The sequence below is a fragment of the Atractosteus spatula genome, chromosome 1 (assembly GCF_055471065.1).
Source record: "Atractosteus spatula isolate fAtrSpa1 chromosome 1, fAtrSpa1.hap1, whole genome shotgun sequence".
Lineage (NCBI taxonomy): Eukaryota > Metazoa > Chordata > Actinopteri > Semionotiformes > Lepisosteidae > Atractosteus > Atractosteus spatula.
The window spans coordinates 44508785-44524954 of NC_142706.1; the positions used below are offsets into that span (position 1 = coordinate 44508785).

The 16170-nt window shown below is 38.3% G+C and overlaps 1 protein-coding gene across 4 annotated transcripts in view; it reads left to right on the forward strand.

Moving 5' to 3' along the window:
- The window catches only part of reep1 (receptor accessory protein 1), a 53759-nt gene that overhangs the window by 5184 nt on the left and 32405 nt on the right, over positions 1-16170 (forward strand). For all 4 annotated transcript variants that reach the window (XM_088917234.1, XM_088917242.1, XM_088917251.1 and 1 more), the window contains exons 2-4: positions 10972-11044; positions 13121-13197; positions 15398-15518. In XM_088917234.1, coding sequence (XP_088773360.1) covers positions 10972-11044; positions 13121-13197; positions 15398-15518 — 271 coding nt within the window. The remainder of the gene's footprint in view (positions 1-10971; positions 11045-13120; positions 13198-15397; positions 15519-16170) is intronic.

Below are 16170 nucleotides of genomic sequence, written 5' to 3' on the forward strand. Positions count from 1 at the left end.
CCCTGTCATATACAATTTAAGTTCCAGTACATGAAATGTTTGCTTGTGATAAGAAAGCTTATTATTGTCCTGATAATCACATTTAATTGCATTTTAAACTTTATGTGTGTGGTCAACCAGGCAGTTGAGACATTTTCTTTGAGTTAATTTGCGTAGAAAATTGAGGCATCAGTAGAAGGAAACCGCATTTTTGTCTGTCAATTTTGTTTCCTTAAGAGACAGTTAAAGGGTTACCAATCCTTGACAGGTGCTTTAATTCAGGTGTTTTTATTTACTCCAATTGTAAACATACAGACAATTGCACAGTTGCTGTAGTATAAATTTTGACCTTATTTTATGTTTCTAAAAACGTGGGGCTTATTTACATGAGTCACCCAGAATGACTCTTCAACTTTTAACTTCTGTGCCTCCCTCTCTTGTTTCGTTCTTTCTTTTTCCTTTACCTACAAACTGAATGTTTTGTGCCAGTTTCTTTTTTTTTCTATATGGCACAGAGTCTTTTAAAATAACACAGGTGGAGCAGGAGACAGATCTGATTTATAACAGGGGGTCATGCGTCCCTGTGGAGGAACACTTGCGGGATTAGTGCAGTGACTTAAATTAAACTCCCTGGCACCTTGCCTTCAGTGGTGCAATCTTAGAAAACTTGACGCAGTGTTACTGGCTGGGCGACAACATGTTGCACTATATGGTAGGGCCAGAGCTGTTTTGTTTATTTTGTTCTTTGTCAACAAGCTTCGTATATAGCTTGGTTTCCTGGAAGATGTGTCACCACAACGCACATTTCTTCCTGCTCAATAAATACAGTCAAGTAAGAGTGATGTCCATTTAATGATTTTGATTTGATGCTAACAGTTTAGGTCACACAGGACTGTCCTGTCATGCTCTGACTCATAAGTGAGATCTTTGTGTTCGTAGTGGGTAACCGGTGGTGTTGGGTGACAGGAATGCAGTGTATTTTCCTGACCAAGCAGTAAGCTACATTTGTTGTTCAATGTGGCATAGCCTCCATCAGCTGATGGGTTTTAGGGCGCCGCACTAAATTTCACTGGGTTGTACGTGTCTTTAAACACTTCATCTGGTCAGCAACTGTCATTTCAACAGGCTGCTCAAACCTAACAAGAAGCAATTGGACGTTAAAATGAAAACCTAGTTTTACCACAACTGTCAGGAACAGTTCTTTCCGGGCCCTATGCAGACGATGCAATCCGGTTGGTGAAGACACAATAGGAATAAAAGCATGCAGGAGTAGGGATGGAGACAGGGGGCGTGTCCAAGAAGTGCAGGTGTCCAGGGGAAGTGAGTCCAGGGCGAACAATCCAAGCATAAATCCAAAAGGGAAATCCAATACAGGAGGCAGAGTCCAAGACCAGGGGATCCATCCAAAGTAATTAAAAACCAGAACCGGGTCGGGACCGGCGGGGCAGGGAATCAGGAACAGGAAACTAAAACCATAACGGAGCCAGACGCGGCAGGACCCCGGGCTCTCACGAAGCAGGATTCAATGAGAAGCGTCGGGGTGATGCCTGCGTCTGGCTTTTAAGGTGGGGCGAGAGCTAAAACAGGTGCAGGTAATGGGGCAGAACAAGGAAGGGCTGGAGCGCCCTTAAGAGGGGGAGTAGCGATCCTGACAACAACTTTTGTTCTGCACTGAACAGGCTGCAGGCCTGTTAATATATTACATAACATAATATATATTATATATCACATAATAATATATTAATAATATATTACAGTATATTATTTATACTTCTTTACCCAAAGTGTTAACAAGAAGGTAATGGCATATCATATCAATACTCATTTAACTAGCAATTTGTTCAGTTAAGGGAACAATTCAGTTCTTCTGGGCTGAAAGAATTCTGAGTTTATTCCAAATTAGTATTAAATGACATAATCAAACAAATCACCTATTTAAGATCACAGTTAACTTGTTCCAGATCTCTAGAAATGTAAGATTTTTTTGCTTATGCAGTCTGATAGATCACAGCTAACTTGTTCGCAGTCACTAGATCCTGAAGATTTATGGATATGTATTCAACCTGACAGATTGGGGCTCTCTAGCAGCAGGGTGAAGATCTACTATAAAATGAGGGCAACCTTAGGAATGGGCTACAGACAGCAACTGTTGAAGCACTATCCAGAATATTCCCAAGAGTCGTATTAAAGATTAATTGATTCAGTGACTTTAGGCCGACCCTGTTAAGCAACGGTTGTTCAGTGTCACCATAATAACTAGGGGTATTTAGCCCACTGTTTAACAACAGTGTTAAGGCACAAAAATATGTTACATTCCCAGAAATAAGTGTAAAACCTGGCAGGCAGCTGTGAACCATTTCTGCCTTCCTCTGCCATTAATCAAATGCAGGCAGTAGTCACCCAAATGGATTTACTGCTAGCATCTCCCATACAATGGCAGCTTGTGCAGGAGTCACTTCAAGGAGAGATTTTCATGGGTTTGGGGGGTAACAGCCACACCCTCACACACTGGAACTGCTCTGACAGTGCTGATGGAGGTTGTTTTTTTCCCCATATAATATTCATTAATCTTGAGAAGACTTCTTGAGTTTCTGTATAACTTGAGGGATACTTGGTGAGAGGGATTTGTTTCTAAAAGCCAGAAAGTTAGAAACCCTGAATGAAGTGTATAAACCGTGATGAGCTCAGGGCTTGTGTTACTTGCCAGAGGCATGTGGAAACCACAGAGACTGGTAGCTTCTTTGGTAGCTTTAAATGTTGATTAAACTAATAGGAAAGGGCAATCTAAGTGCACAACATGCTGTTAGTTAACGTGGCCTGAGGGAATTTCTAATTCCAGACTGGTTTTCCTCATGTCTTAGATTTAAATCACATTTTCTTACCTCTGATGTTTCCCATTAATGCAGTTTTCTTTATAATAATTGAAGGCATATGAATTAACTTTTTCCTCCATCAGAGTTAAACTATTCCTGCTTGACTGTTGTCCCATGCCTTATATCACCATTAAACACAGATTTCTTTAAGAATGTTTTGCAAGGAATACAAATAAGCAAGTATATTTCAGTCAAGGCAGTGTCAAATCTAATAACAAGGAGTTCAGAAAATGAGATTAGTCTAAAGGAGAAGGGAATTTAATTTCAAATAGACTTGCTTTTCTAGTGTTAGTAAGGTACTCACATTTACCGAAATGAAAGCTAATGAATGTTAAAATTCAGTAATTTCTCATTGTGTCATTTTCACATCCACAGTCAATCCTGACCATATAGTGTGTGTGCTTTGCATTAAAGTACTAAGTGAGTACTAAGATTTGAGGATTCATCTCCTTAAATTTGCTCTGTCACTTGACTAGTTTCCTAATGCCACTTAAAAATTGTGGGTTTGAAAATTGGCCAAATACAAAATACATAATCAATAAAACACAGCAGAATGATACTACAGTATGTTCATCATAGGAGTTACTGTAGGTTTCATGTATGTCTGAAGACACAGGGTGAGGTGCTCTCCATGTCTATATTCATTTACAGTATATGTGAATCCTTTCTCTGACTGTATTCTGTTTTATGCGGTACGTAAGGGCACAGAGAAGAACCTTACACATGTACAGGGTGACAAGCTGTTTAGCACAACTGCCTCACAGCTCAAGGGTGACTCTAAATTTTCCCTTTCAAGGGGGGCTTCATGAGGATTTCTCACTTAAGGAGTTTTTGTCCCAGCACAGCCAGCAGTAGCTACAGTATGTGGTTATAGAGAAATCAAAGCACATCAAACAGAATGGGCCATCTAGCCTCCTGTCCTTCGTGGCTTTTCCGATGTTTCTGAAGCAGGCGAACCTGAGAGCAGATGTTTGTGTGAATCTACTTCTGTTCACATCATCCATTAATCCTCTTCCAGAGAAGCAAAGTGGCACAGAATAGCCGTTTACATCTGTTGAATGCCAGCAAAATTATTTTGTCTTCTGCTGAGTTTGTAAAGACATCAGAAGAGTTTCATCTCTAGTTTTGTAGATGGCCAGGGTTTCAGACTAATCACAGCTCTAGCAGGGCTGCTGACCTGCCGTTTTGAGACCATGATGCTTTGTGAGTGGTCATGTGATAGACAGCTGGCATCTCCAGGGAGAGGAAGGCCTCCTGTCATTTTATCACTTTGTTTCAGGATGAATGTTTGTTCTGTTTTTGCTGGTAAAACAGAAGTGATAGAGGCATTTGATTAGTCACTGCTAATCTTATCAAATTATCTCTTCATTACTTTGGAAATAGAGTTTCCCTAAAAACAAATGAAAGCATAGTACCTTCAGATACAGTATAAATGTTAATTTGCTTGTAAACATATTTAGAAAAGTTATAATTATTGTTTGGTGTACACCTGCAGTACTGAGAGAATGAATTACTCATGGAGTTGTATGACATATTCTCAAATAATACCAGAATTTTTACAAAACTTTGTGAAAAACCCATAATTGCTGTTCACAGGTGGAGACGACAACCGTATGCTGTTCCTAGCTTTTGATTTCGGGTCTGATAGTGGGTGTCTGGGAATTAAGATAGGGAGAATAGGGAGAAACTGATTGTAATCTTGGTCCTATTACAGGATGTGTAGAACAGTGAATCTAATTTTTTATATGTTTCGGACTTAGCTCTTTACAAAATGCACAGTAAATAAGATCAAAGACAAAACCCTTTGCAAATGTAATAAACCTGTTAATAAAAATAGATGCAAAATCTTGGCTTTGACCAATGATATAAATGCAGCATCTAAATAAAATTAAACCAAAAGATTTCCTGCGTGTTAGTAAGTCTAGCTAGTCATGTTACATAGTCTACTTTGTTTGGTAAACAAAGTAACGGTTTATGTTTTTCATGCACACGAACAGCATGGAGGTTTTTCAGATAGGTAACGTCAGTCTTCTGTTTATGCCCGTTGTTTCATTTAAACACAACTTAGTGCAAAATACAAATATTAAGCTAGTTTAGCCTCATGAAAGGGTTGATAAATAGAATTTGAAAGTATTTACGAACCTGTTATTGGTGAGACAGGCAGCATGTCTTCAATTGTCAGTACATTGACACATACCCTCTTGGTTATATTAATGTGTCTGTGTATAAACATTAACATTACCTTATACTAAACAGAAATAGTTTGTGACCAAATGCTTCCTGTAAGAGTTATGAATGATGAGCACTAAGTAGACTAGATGATGTCAGCACTTAAGGAAAAAAAGTACCTTAATGTTGTTTGTCTTCATCACCAGCAGTAAAATGAGATGCAAAGAGGTTCTTCTAAATGAGGTTAGAAGTTCTGATATGTACCAGTGTTTTTCCTGTTGGAAACAAAATTGCCTATTATGCTGTATGTGGTACAACTCTATTGATCCCAGCCCTGTTAAATGACCTCCATGAAGACAGTCATTTGCTGGAATACAATGCAATTCTTATATAGTGCTCTTCACATAAACATCCTGTGTTCTACAGTGTGTTCAGACATTAACGTTTCCTATGCTGGTTGAGAGAAAAACGTAAGCAGTGGGATTAACAACCAGTACTTTGTGCAAAGTAATTCCAAACTTGCAATTTTTTCGTTTTGCTCAGTTGTCTTGAAGCAGCACGCTTTCTTGAACACCATTGCAAATGTAAGTCCCTGATCTACCTCTGCAAATGGTGATAGGTCTTTGTCTTGCCAGCTCTGGCAGACAGATTGTCCCTAATGTTATTGTGTCAGCTGTGCTCATAAAATACAGCTCTGCTAGGTTGTCCTCAAAACACATTTCAGTTTACAGATACTGAGTTCAATAATGGGGCAGCACTGAAGTGTCTATATAAATGCAATTAATAAACTGTGCATTATAAAGGAGAAAGCAAATAACAAAGTAATTAATAATTTCTTACATTTATATAGTGCTTTTCATCCCTGAGGGTCTCAAAACATTTTACATATAGGAGGGGATTCCCATTTTCCACAACGGAAGTGTAGCCTCCACTAGGGGGCCATTATTCGCCCACGGGCAGCAGCATTTCAAGTAGAGAAGGGAGAAATTGCTCCAACAGTTGAAGTAGGTTACAAGAACGGACATCAGATTTAACATCTCTTCGCTTTCACAAAGTGATATGGGATCTTTCATGGTTACATTGTCAAGACCTTGGTTTAACATCTCATCTGAAGGATTGTGCTGACTATAGAGCAGTGTTCCCGGTCACCATAATGGGGCCTTGTTCATCCATCCATTTTCTAATTGCCTTATCCAAGAAAGAATCTCAGAGAAGCTGCAGCCTATCCCTGCAAGTAACAGGTGTAAGGCAGGATGGAGAGGATCCCAGTCCATTGAAGGGCACCCACAGACACGCACACACTCACACCAGGCCCATTTCCTCGAAAGCCAATTAACCTACCAGTATGTCTTTGGACTGTGGGAGGAAACCCACAGGAACACAGGGAGAACATACAAACTCCATGCAGAATTGAACCCAGGACTCCAGTGCTGTGAGGCAGCAATGCTAACCACTGCACCATTGTGTCATCCCATGATGCATTGTGTTTTTTGACTCTACTGGTCCCCCAGCACCACCTCCTGCAGCAACCTGCTTTTTCCTTAGAGGACTCCTATCCCAGTACGGACCAGGCCCAGCCTTGCTTAGCTTCTGAGAACCTAAGATCAGGCTACAAGGTGATGATGCTCCTGTCTGGGGACTGTCTGTCCCCAGACAGTTCACAAAATTTGTTAAGTGTACAAAAACAAGTCCTGTTGGAGACTTTCCAAGCTCAAGCTCTGGTGATAAGATCGGAAAGCTAACTGCAGGGTAGGAAGCTGAGAAACTATAACTAGAGCTGTGAGATCGGCAGTTTTGTATACCAAATACTTTGGCTCAAAACCTGTTGGCTGGAGGTTTTGAGTGGCTGACTTGATGAGAAGGTAAGTAAAGCAAAAGATCCTAGTGACAGAAGGCAAGTCCAGTCTATTGTCTGGCATGTCTACTGTATGTCTGCTTCTCCTCCAGGATTTTATTTTATGCTCTTAATGTGCCAACAGTCCTTGTTCTTACTCTTCCTATGCCATCCTTTATGCCCTGCTATCTAAAACCAGTGTCTTATAATGATTGGCATGTGCTTTATTTACCCTACTTAAGATTTAGAAAAGTTCTATTAAGCCCCTTGTTATCCTCCTTTTTTCAAGCACGAACTGCTTCAGTTCTCTATTGCTGCCCTCACTGGTCATAACAAAAGTGACAGTAAGTGAGTGCATAACAAAGCAAACACTAAATAATTTGACAAATTCTGTAGAAGTGATGCGGTGTTCTCTTTTTTTTTCCTGAAATGTCTTCCACTTGAGCCTAATCCATCTCAGTCCTTTTCTGTGCCCAGTTAAATTTCCATTAAGAAATATCACCCTTTGTTTGAAAACACGGGAGGTGTTTCGAGAGACGCTTGCTCCTGTCTAAAGTACACAAAAAGAATTTTTCACATGCAAGTTAGTTTTGAACAGACAAGGATTCATTCATTGGGTGATTTTCTAAAAATAACTGTGAGGAAAAATTCAAACAAGTGGCATGTATAATTAATTAGGAAGCTGATCAAATGCATTAGGTTGATGGGATATGAGGTGAAGATTGAGTATGCTTTTTTTAAAGATAATGCTAGTTAAAAATATATAGGACTTTGGCGGTAAGAGGAATTAATTGTGCAGGATGAATAATTCTTTTCTATGTGCATGTATTCCTGCAATTAGCAGGGATACGTAATGAGTGAATTATGTATGAGTCAGTATGTTTTTCTCTTTCAATCCTTTTCTTGTCCTGACCCACATAAAATGGGGAGACTCTGCCCACTCCCTTGTGTAAATCTGAAGAACAGTACTGGGCCTTAAGACGTTTTTTGTCATCCCAGACCTTTGGAAATGAGTGGCAGGGCTGAGCCAGCAATGGACCCCACAGGAGCTGAAGCCAAAAATATTTTTTTAGGGGGACTAGTTGTGGCCCTGCGGCCAATAATCTAGTAAATACATTTTCAGGCCTCTACATTCATAGTCTTTTAACAGCTCCCTTCCTGCCATTCCCACGCTGTGTCATAGGCACTCATTCAGGTTCTCTACCCTCTATCTGCCCCATCGTGTACACTACCTCTGGTCCTCATCTCCCTCTCAGCTGACAAGTACCCACACTATCTCAAGAGATACCCTGGTCTTGGACGAATCTAATCCCATTCAGTTACATTATATTGAAATATACTATTATTGTACCTTTGGAGCAATAGAGGAGCCCAATTCTGGTCCTCAACGGCCACTGTCCAGTGGGTTTTACAGGAACCTTAGTTCCAGGTGAAATCCCCAGCTTCTTAAAAACAAGGAAAGGCCACAGCTTCACCTTGATATATTAAGTGAATAATGTGATCAATTTGGTATATTAATAAAGGGTTCAGAAGAAAAGAAAAAGCAGACACTTTCTGATCATTGACAGTTGGAGTTGTATATAGAGTATTAAAAGGTCTACAAGTTGTATTTGTTTGTATACATATTTTGCATAATGGTTTGCATTACTACATGTTGTTTGTAATAATAATATTATTAATAATAATAATAATAATAATAATAATAATAATAAGGCATTATATATTTTTATTTTTATCAGTGATACACATATTTCAAATGCTACATTTAGAAAATTGTTATTTTGTTCTTTTAAATTAATAGTTTGATTCCTTACAAGCAGAAAATATCTAATAGCTTGTACAACATGGTGACGGAGAGCTCAGTTTGGGATCCTTGGCACAACACCTTTCTTCTTGGATGCAGGTGGAGGCTGTATCTGTACGTCTCCGGATGGCTTTGTATAACATGGCAGCGGCTGGGCTGTCATGTAAATCTTTAGCCTCCCCTTCTGTTGTATTTGGCTGCCTTTCCCCCTGCCCCCGAAACACTTTAGGGATGTATGTCCAGACAGTTTGATTTTTAACATTTGTTTCCTTCTGTATAATTGACTTATGCATGAAGGAGCTTACAAGAGAATTTTAAACTGAAAAGCTGAACTCCAGGTTAAGTGACTTCTATTCCTAAATCAGAGCACTCTTTGAGTGGTGAAATGTACATCTGACAGTTATTCCTCTTACAAACAGAACTGCAATTAAATTAGATTATTCTTTAACCCTATATTTTTTACCTGTATTTCTTTCTCAAGTTACATGTTAATTAAGCCTTGCTTGAAGAAAACATATTTGTACTGGTTTATTTCTGGCAGTTCTACATATATATTCTTTGTTTTGTATATCTATGACAAATTACAAAAATATGTAATACTAGTAATCTGTTGTTGCCTTGGCAACAGTATACAAATGTTTAGTTTTAGAATATGAATAATAAAAGAGGACTTTCTATAAAATTTGTTTGCTAAAATGCTTTTATAAAGTACATAAAGACCATAAGAAAGCCTACAGTGTGAAACTCTGCTCATGTAGCAGTTTTTGAACTGTTACTGGATACATCTTTAAAAAAGGGCTATCCAGCAATGCATTGCTTCATATAATAGAAAACATGCTTGTCTGTTTGTGACCTGTGTTGTGCCACCGAACTGCTTTTGTGGTTAGTAGGACAGATCAAAGACTTGAGAATACTAAATGTTGATAGTCATGAGCACGCTATCTAATAGTACGTTTTGTATGTAAGCTTTATAAGTTGTAAGACAGCTACAGTGAATCCGTTGAGATGAACTTATATAGAAGTGCAGGGACCAGATTTAAAATATTTAAAGTAAGCAAAATTCTCAAAGGCTTTGCCAAAGACAACCCAAGGGAGTTCTTTGGAATCGACAGTGAAATCTGAACCAGAGGACAAAAACTGATATTAAGGGGAAGTGCTTTTTAAAACTGAAAAAAGGAGATGATTCTTTATACAAAGCTTTGTGGGGAAATAGAATAAGCTGCACAGTCATACGATGGAAATGTATACCCTGAGTTATACACTGTGGAAAAGCCGGGGTGCAATCCTTGGATTGCTAACTACTACATGGGCTGAATCCTCTCGTTTACACTGGTTCCTGTGTTCTCATATTCTCTCTGTTCCAATTATAAAATACATTTGCTAATCTTTTTAAAAAGATAACTGGGGTCAATGGTATGACTGTGCTAATAACAGCAATTGATCAGGATTGCATGATTTGTCTGCCCATGACTCCCAAATAAAAATGACAGTTTTAAAATCTGGGACTCCTTATGGGTCATACGACAATAATACATTTATTTGCCTACCTGTCAGTATTAATTTTACTGAGAAAACTTAATATGTATTCAGAGCCTAATTCATCACTTAGATTGCACGCGGGCAACATAATTTTCTCCATCTTTAAATGCAAAGAAACCTATGTCGCCCAGCTTAATGGCTTTACAGCTTTGCTTTTTTTGCTTGACAGATTAATGCAATTCCCTCTAATGGTATTATATTGTCAAATCTCATTTCCTACCATCTGTTATTTAGAGCTTTTGATTCCTCATTTTCACTGTGTATTCTGCCTGCTGTGAGACTTTTCTTTCTCCCACTGTCCTGGCTGTTCAGGAATTTGGATGATCTAGGTTACTCTTAAAGCTACTCAGATTTTTACCAATGCCAGCAAGAGGTGTTGAAGACTAGTCTACAGTGGGCATTTTTTACTCACTCTGTCTGGTAGTCTTGGCTTGACACACTTTGGATATTACAGCATTAATATCAACGTTGTCAGATATTAGTGCACATTGCAAAAGCTGTGAAAAGGTACAGTACTTTGAAAAAGGATTCCTGATAAAGGATTCCTGGCCTTCCAAAGATGTCCTATTTTGTTGAATGAGTATTTTTGATCAAACCTGTGCCATTTTCCTGCCAGTGGAAAGCAATACATATTATTACTAGAAACCATACTGTTTATTCCAAAATCTGGGACTAGCTGCCCATGAGCTGAAAGTTTCACCACCACAATGTTTTCAGCTCTGCAAATTATTGTTAATCAAAAAACTAATGTGTGTAACTATGTGCTTTTTCAGGCTTATTTTTGGCACACTTTACCCTGCATACTCTTCATACAAAGCTGTGAAATCCAAAGACGTTAAAGAATACGTAAGTATGGTGTCATCTTTTATTTTGTGAATGAAGTGAATATGAGATGGGCTTTAACATTGCATACAAATACAGAATATCTTTTTATATTGCAGTTCAAAATGTAGCAAAATTGCCACAGATCCCAAAATAGGGAGTTCGTGTTGATAGTCTGAGAATCATGACGTTCACCCAACGAATCACCATTCGTCTAATAGTGTCCATGCAGCTGTTTCTCCTGGGATAAGATATCAGGAAAACATGTTTTCCACACATCTGGCCCACATAATTTGTGAAAAGCAGTTTTTGTGAAGGATAGCCAGAAGAACATATTCAACTGAAGTAAATACTGAGAAACAGGGAGAATGTATGGGATAAAACTAGACAATAAAACAGGAAAATGAAGGTAGAGATTAATGACCTGTTTCCATGAATTGAAAACTATGATCACACACCCAAACTGCAAACTCTCTCTGGGGTTTCGAGATGCCTGCCAGTTTGTTCAGACTGTTGATAGACACCAAGAATCAATGAAAACTGTTGCGGTAGCTTTCAGACGAGCTCAGAGAGCCCTCAGAGAGCAGCAGTCAGTGAATGCAGCATCATCCAAACGCCTTCAAAGATCATTGTCTTGGAGAACTGCCAGATTAACATGAGAACATGGTGTGCCAGCACAAAATTGAGAGAATCCTGTAGCTGCTTGGATTAATAAGTTCTCTGTAAAAAGACTGCTTGGCTTATTTTGACTCCCTCTTCTAAGTCTGCTTGCAGGGAAGCACATATTTTCACACTAGCAGTCTAACTATACTAACAGTCTTGATTTGAGGTTAGAGAGCCCTTTTCACATGGCTACGCCAGTAGTGAATCGTTTCAGAGATGACTTGCAAATTCTCTAGTCATATAGTGTGTTGCAGTTGTTCTGTATGGTATATAGCTCGTGCAGTGTAAATGAGCGATCGTATACCTTTCACACACAGAGAGGTATCCACATTGCTTTCATATTGATTTCAGAGCTTTCACACATCAAGAATTTTGATCTTTTACTTTACAAAATGCCATTTTAAGCATCAAGTTGTGAATGATCTTTTTTCATAACAGTAACTACACGTAAGCAGCCTGTGATCAATCTTCTCATGAAACACATAATGTACAAAATCATGTACAGTACAGACTTATTTCTCTTCCAGCCCACAGACTAATTCACTTCATGCTTACTGCAGCAGGTGACTCATTCTGTGGCTATTCTACTGTTCTTACTTATGTTCAGCTTGTGTGATGTCATCCTTGCACATGTGAAATCACATGTGCTGGTGCTAGTCTAACCATACCCTTCTGTACCACTAAACAACCAGCACTGCCTATGACACAGGCAGCTCTGTAAGAGGCCTAAACCACCTTGTGAGGTAGCTACAGTGCCATGATAAAACACTGTACCAATATAGGCAAGTCACAAAGCACACTCTCCAGCCTAGGAGATGGTACTGTGCTGTCCTGACAGCTCCGTGTGACAGGGGCTCAAGCATTTAATACCCTGCATTAGTGCGAGTTCTCAATTTGTCCATCTGTGAGTTCAGGCATATACTGTATACAGATTTCAACAATCTCATGAGATCTCTCTTGCTCTTTGTGCTTCTTCGTTTAATGGAAACCCAACACTTAAAAACAAAATAGTGCCTGTTTAATTTCATCTTTATTGTGCTTGTGTAATTTTATTCATTTTCTCTGACTGATAGTTTTAAATGTGTATATACAGTACATCATAAGTTGCCCTTCATAAGAGCATCTAATAAGCAAATACACGAAAAGTAGAGAAAGAAGAATTGGAGGGAAAATAGTCTTCAGCTTCTACATTTGTAAAGAAAAACATTTATCTAACATATAAATTACACTATGTTGTAATCAAGGAGAAGGAGTGGGTTTCTACCGAATCTTCCACCTTAGAATTACCTGCTCAAAGATTGCCAAGTGCAATGAGATCCTACCTTGTGCAATTTGACTGTTAAATGTTGTTATTAATTTGTGGACAATGAGAGCTATTGTTTGTCTTCTTTTCTAGATGCAATTTAAATTTTTTATGTTTTTTTATGTTTTTGACAGGTAAAATGGATGATGTACTGGATAATATTTGCACTTTTCACCACAGCAGAAACTATGACGGATATATTTCTTTGCTGGTGAGTGTTTGAAGACAATACACATCTTTTCCGCATCGATAATTTATTTTGATTTGTGCTTTTATTTTCAGAACTTACGGAGCGAAATTGTGTGGAAATGCACCTCTTGATGCTGTTTTCAGTAGTAGAGTGCTGAAGGAGAAAGGTGCCTTAGTGTACTTTGGCATTTAAATTCTAGCAATTAGAAAATCATGAACTATGAATGTGCACATACAAACATGTTGGACTTTTTTCACATTGTGTCTAAACGTTGTCTTATATTTAACTGATTTTAGCTGATAGTATCTGACAAATAAAGTGAATGTATGACAAGAGAGGGAAAAACTGTGCCGTTTGACTTCAGCTCTTCATGACATCTTTAGAATCCCAACAGCAGCAGGTAATCTGTTATGCTGCACAGTGAGAGCAGTTACGTTTAATATGAGTTTAGCCTGAAATGAGGCTGAGCAGAGGGGAATAAAGTAATCAGACAAGAATAATGTCTCTTTGTGTATATACGTGTGCTGATAGTTGACGACAATCCGGTTTTATTGTCTTGTTTGGACAGTGCAGAAGATTAAATTTAGTGTTGTTCAGCATTAGAGTACACATTTTGCTTCAGGATAATATATTAGGAATATAATAGGAAATCAGAAGGTTGAGTTGGCAAATCCCAAACTATGGGAAGCCAGGTTGATGTGGCTAGAAAACATTTTGTCTCTGACGGTGGAAATAGTTGCACTGACCAACCATCAAGTTATATTTTTATTTGCAGGAAAATGCGCTTTCACAAATGAATTGCTCCACACAAAGAACATAGTCATGCCTAATTTTAGATACATGCTCTAGTAAAAGGGACCAGATAATGTAGACAGTTTCATACCTAATGTATCCAAGGGGCTGGACACTGCTCTGTCTCATGGCAGTGCTCTTAGCTAAATGTAAATGCCTTTCCGTGTGTGTAAATAGGATTGTCAGAATCTCAGTCCCAGCAGCCTGTGCAAGCTGTCTGTGCTACGTTTACTCTTGAGGAGCAGGTTGCCTCTGGCTGAAACTCTGCAGTCTGTCTGCAGTGGTGACTTCAAGAAACACAGATCTGGAGACCCTATTCTGCAGCTGATTTACTGTACAGTAGAGTTCTGGACTACAGGCTTGTCTGCAGAACCAGTGCTGCACAAGCCTTTATTGCCATTATAAACACACTGTGTTGTTTCTTATGTTGTACAGCATTTGAAGTCTCTAGTTATATGCATGATATTGTACCCTGATACATACTGTATACTATTTGTGGTAATAATAGAGTAGTACACTGATTTTGTTGGTGTGTGTTTTATTCTTTCTTTTCTTCTGAACTCATTTGAATAGAGATACACAGACTGTATTACAATGTACGTTGGTTTCTTTGATCCTTATGTAAATTCACTATTTTATTTCAGAGTCTTGCCCTCCCTCCCCTTTAGGGCTTTAGTTTCGATGTCTCCAACTGCATCATCTTTTTGCATTTTTGTTACGACAGGATGATATATTTGTCTGCAGTTTTCTCACAGAGTGAAAAAATCTGGCAACAATTCTTTCATAACTTGTCTTTGTTGCCTGGGCCTATTCAGATAACAGACAGTTTAATGGAAGACATGTGACTCAGTTTTGGGTCTTTGTGACACTGATCTCCGTAATCTGATTTCTAAGAGAACATAACCTAATTTAAGACAATAGAAATACTCGTCCATGCGGATATTTCTAGACAAAATGACACAGAAAATGTCACCTATGTTTTATATCGTGCCTTGTCTGTTTTTTGTGGCTAAAAAAAGACCTTTACATTCTGTAATAAGCATCCTCAGTTCAAAACAAATTATACTGTTCTATAATATTAATGACTTTGATTCAGGGATATGGAATATAAATTATGTATTTAAAATGCATGAACTGTAAAGCATAATAGGTGTTTTAAACATATGATTGAAATATGTAAATGATGAGAACATGTTTTAATACTACTGTACATAGAGGGCTTTCACTGAACTCCTGGCGAGGTACTACACATGTACAAATTGTATTTACAGAGCTGTTTTTTCTATTTGTCTATTAAGTCTTTAGAAATACATGTTCTCATTCGTGAGTTCCTTATATAGGAGTGTAAATGTCTGCTGAGACTGCTGTACATCACAGCTCTTTTTATCAAGCGAGTGGACTTCGTATAACTTCTGCTTCTCCTCTGCAGGGTCCCCTTTTACTATGAGCTGAAAATTGCCTTCGTAGTGTGGCTGCTGTCTCCGTACACGAAGGGCTCCAGTGTGCTCTACAGGAAGTTTGTCCACCCTACCCTGTCTTCTAAAGAAAAGGTAAGAGCAGTCTGACTTGCCTGTTAGTAGGGCTGGGCGATATGGCCAAAAACATTATCACGATAAAAATTTTCATATCAGTCGATATCGATAATTATCACGATAAATGTCAAATTCTTTCAAGTTTAAAGGCAGATTTTTTCTCCTGAGTGAAAGTTGAAGAAACCAGACAGTTAATTGGTAAATTAAACAACTCTTTATTTTAAGAACACAACAAACACTTGTCAAACAGCAGAAACATTAAACAAATCTGAGGTAGAGAGTATTCAAGTCTTTTTTATGTCAAAATATGCATGAGTAAAATTTACAAAATAAATATCTTAATAGAAAAATTAAATACTGCAGTGTGATAAAACACACATAGAAGATGGCTCAAACAGACTGCAAAGTTTAAAGCGCTCTGTTTTATGTCTGATCGTAAAAGGCCAAAATATCTCCAAATTACCGAAGTTGAATGACATTTTCTGTCAAAATGCCAAAATGCCATGAAAATACGTTGAGGGTGCAGAATGGCATAAAAAATAACTTGTGTAATCACTTTTGGCCACACTGGCCAGTTTGTGGAAGATAAAGTAGAAACCAGTTATGCCTCCGTGAATTTCATTCAAAGCATCTGGGGCTTTGGTTAGCAGGCTTTGGCGTTTTCTCAAGT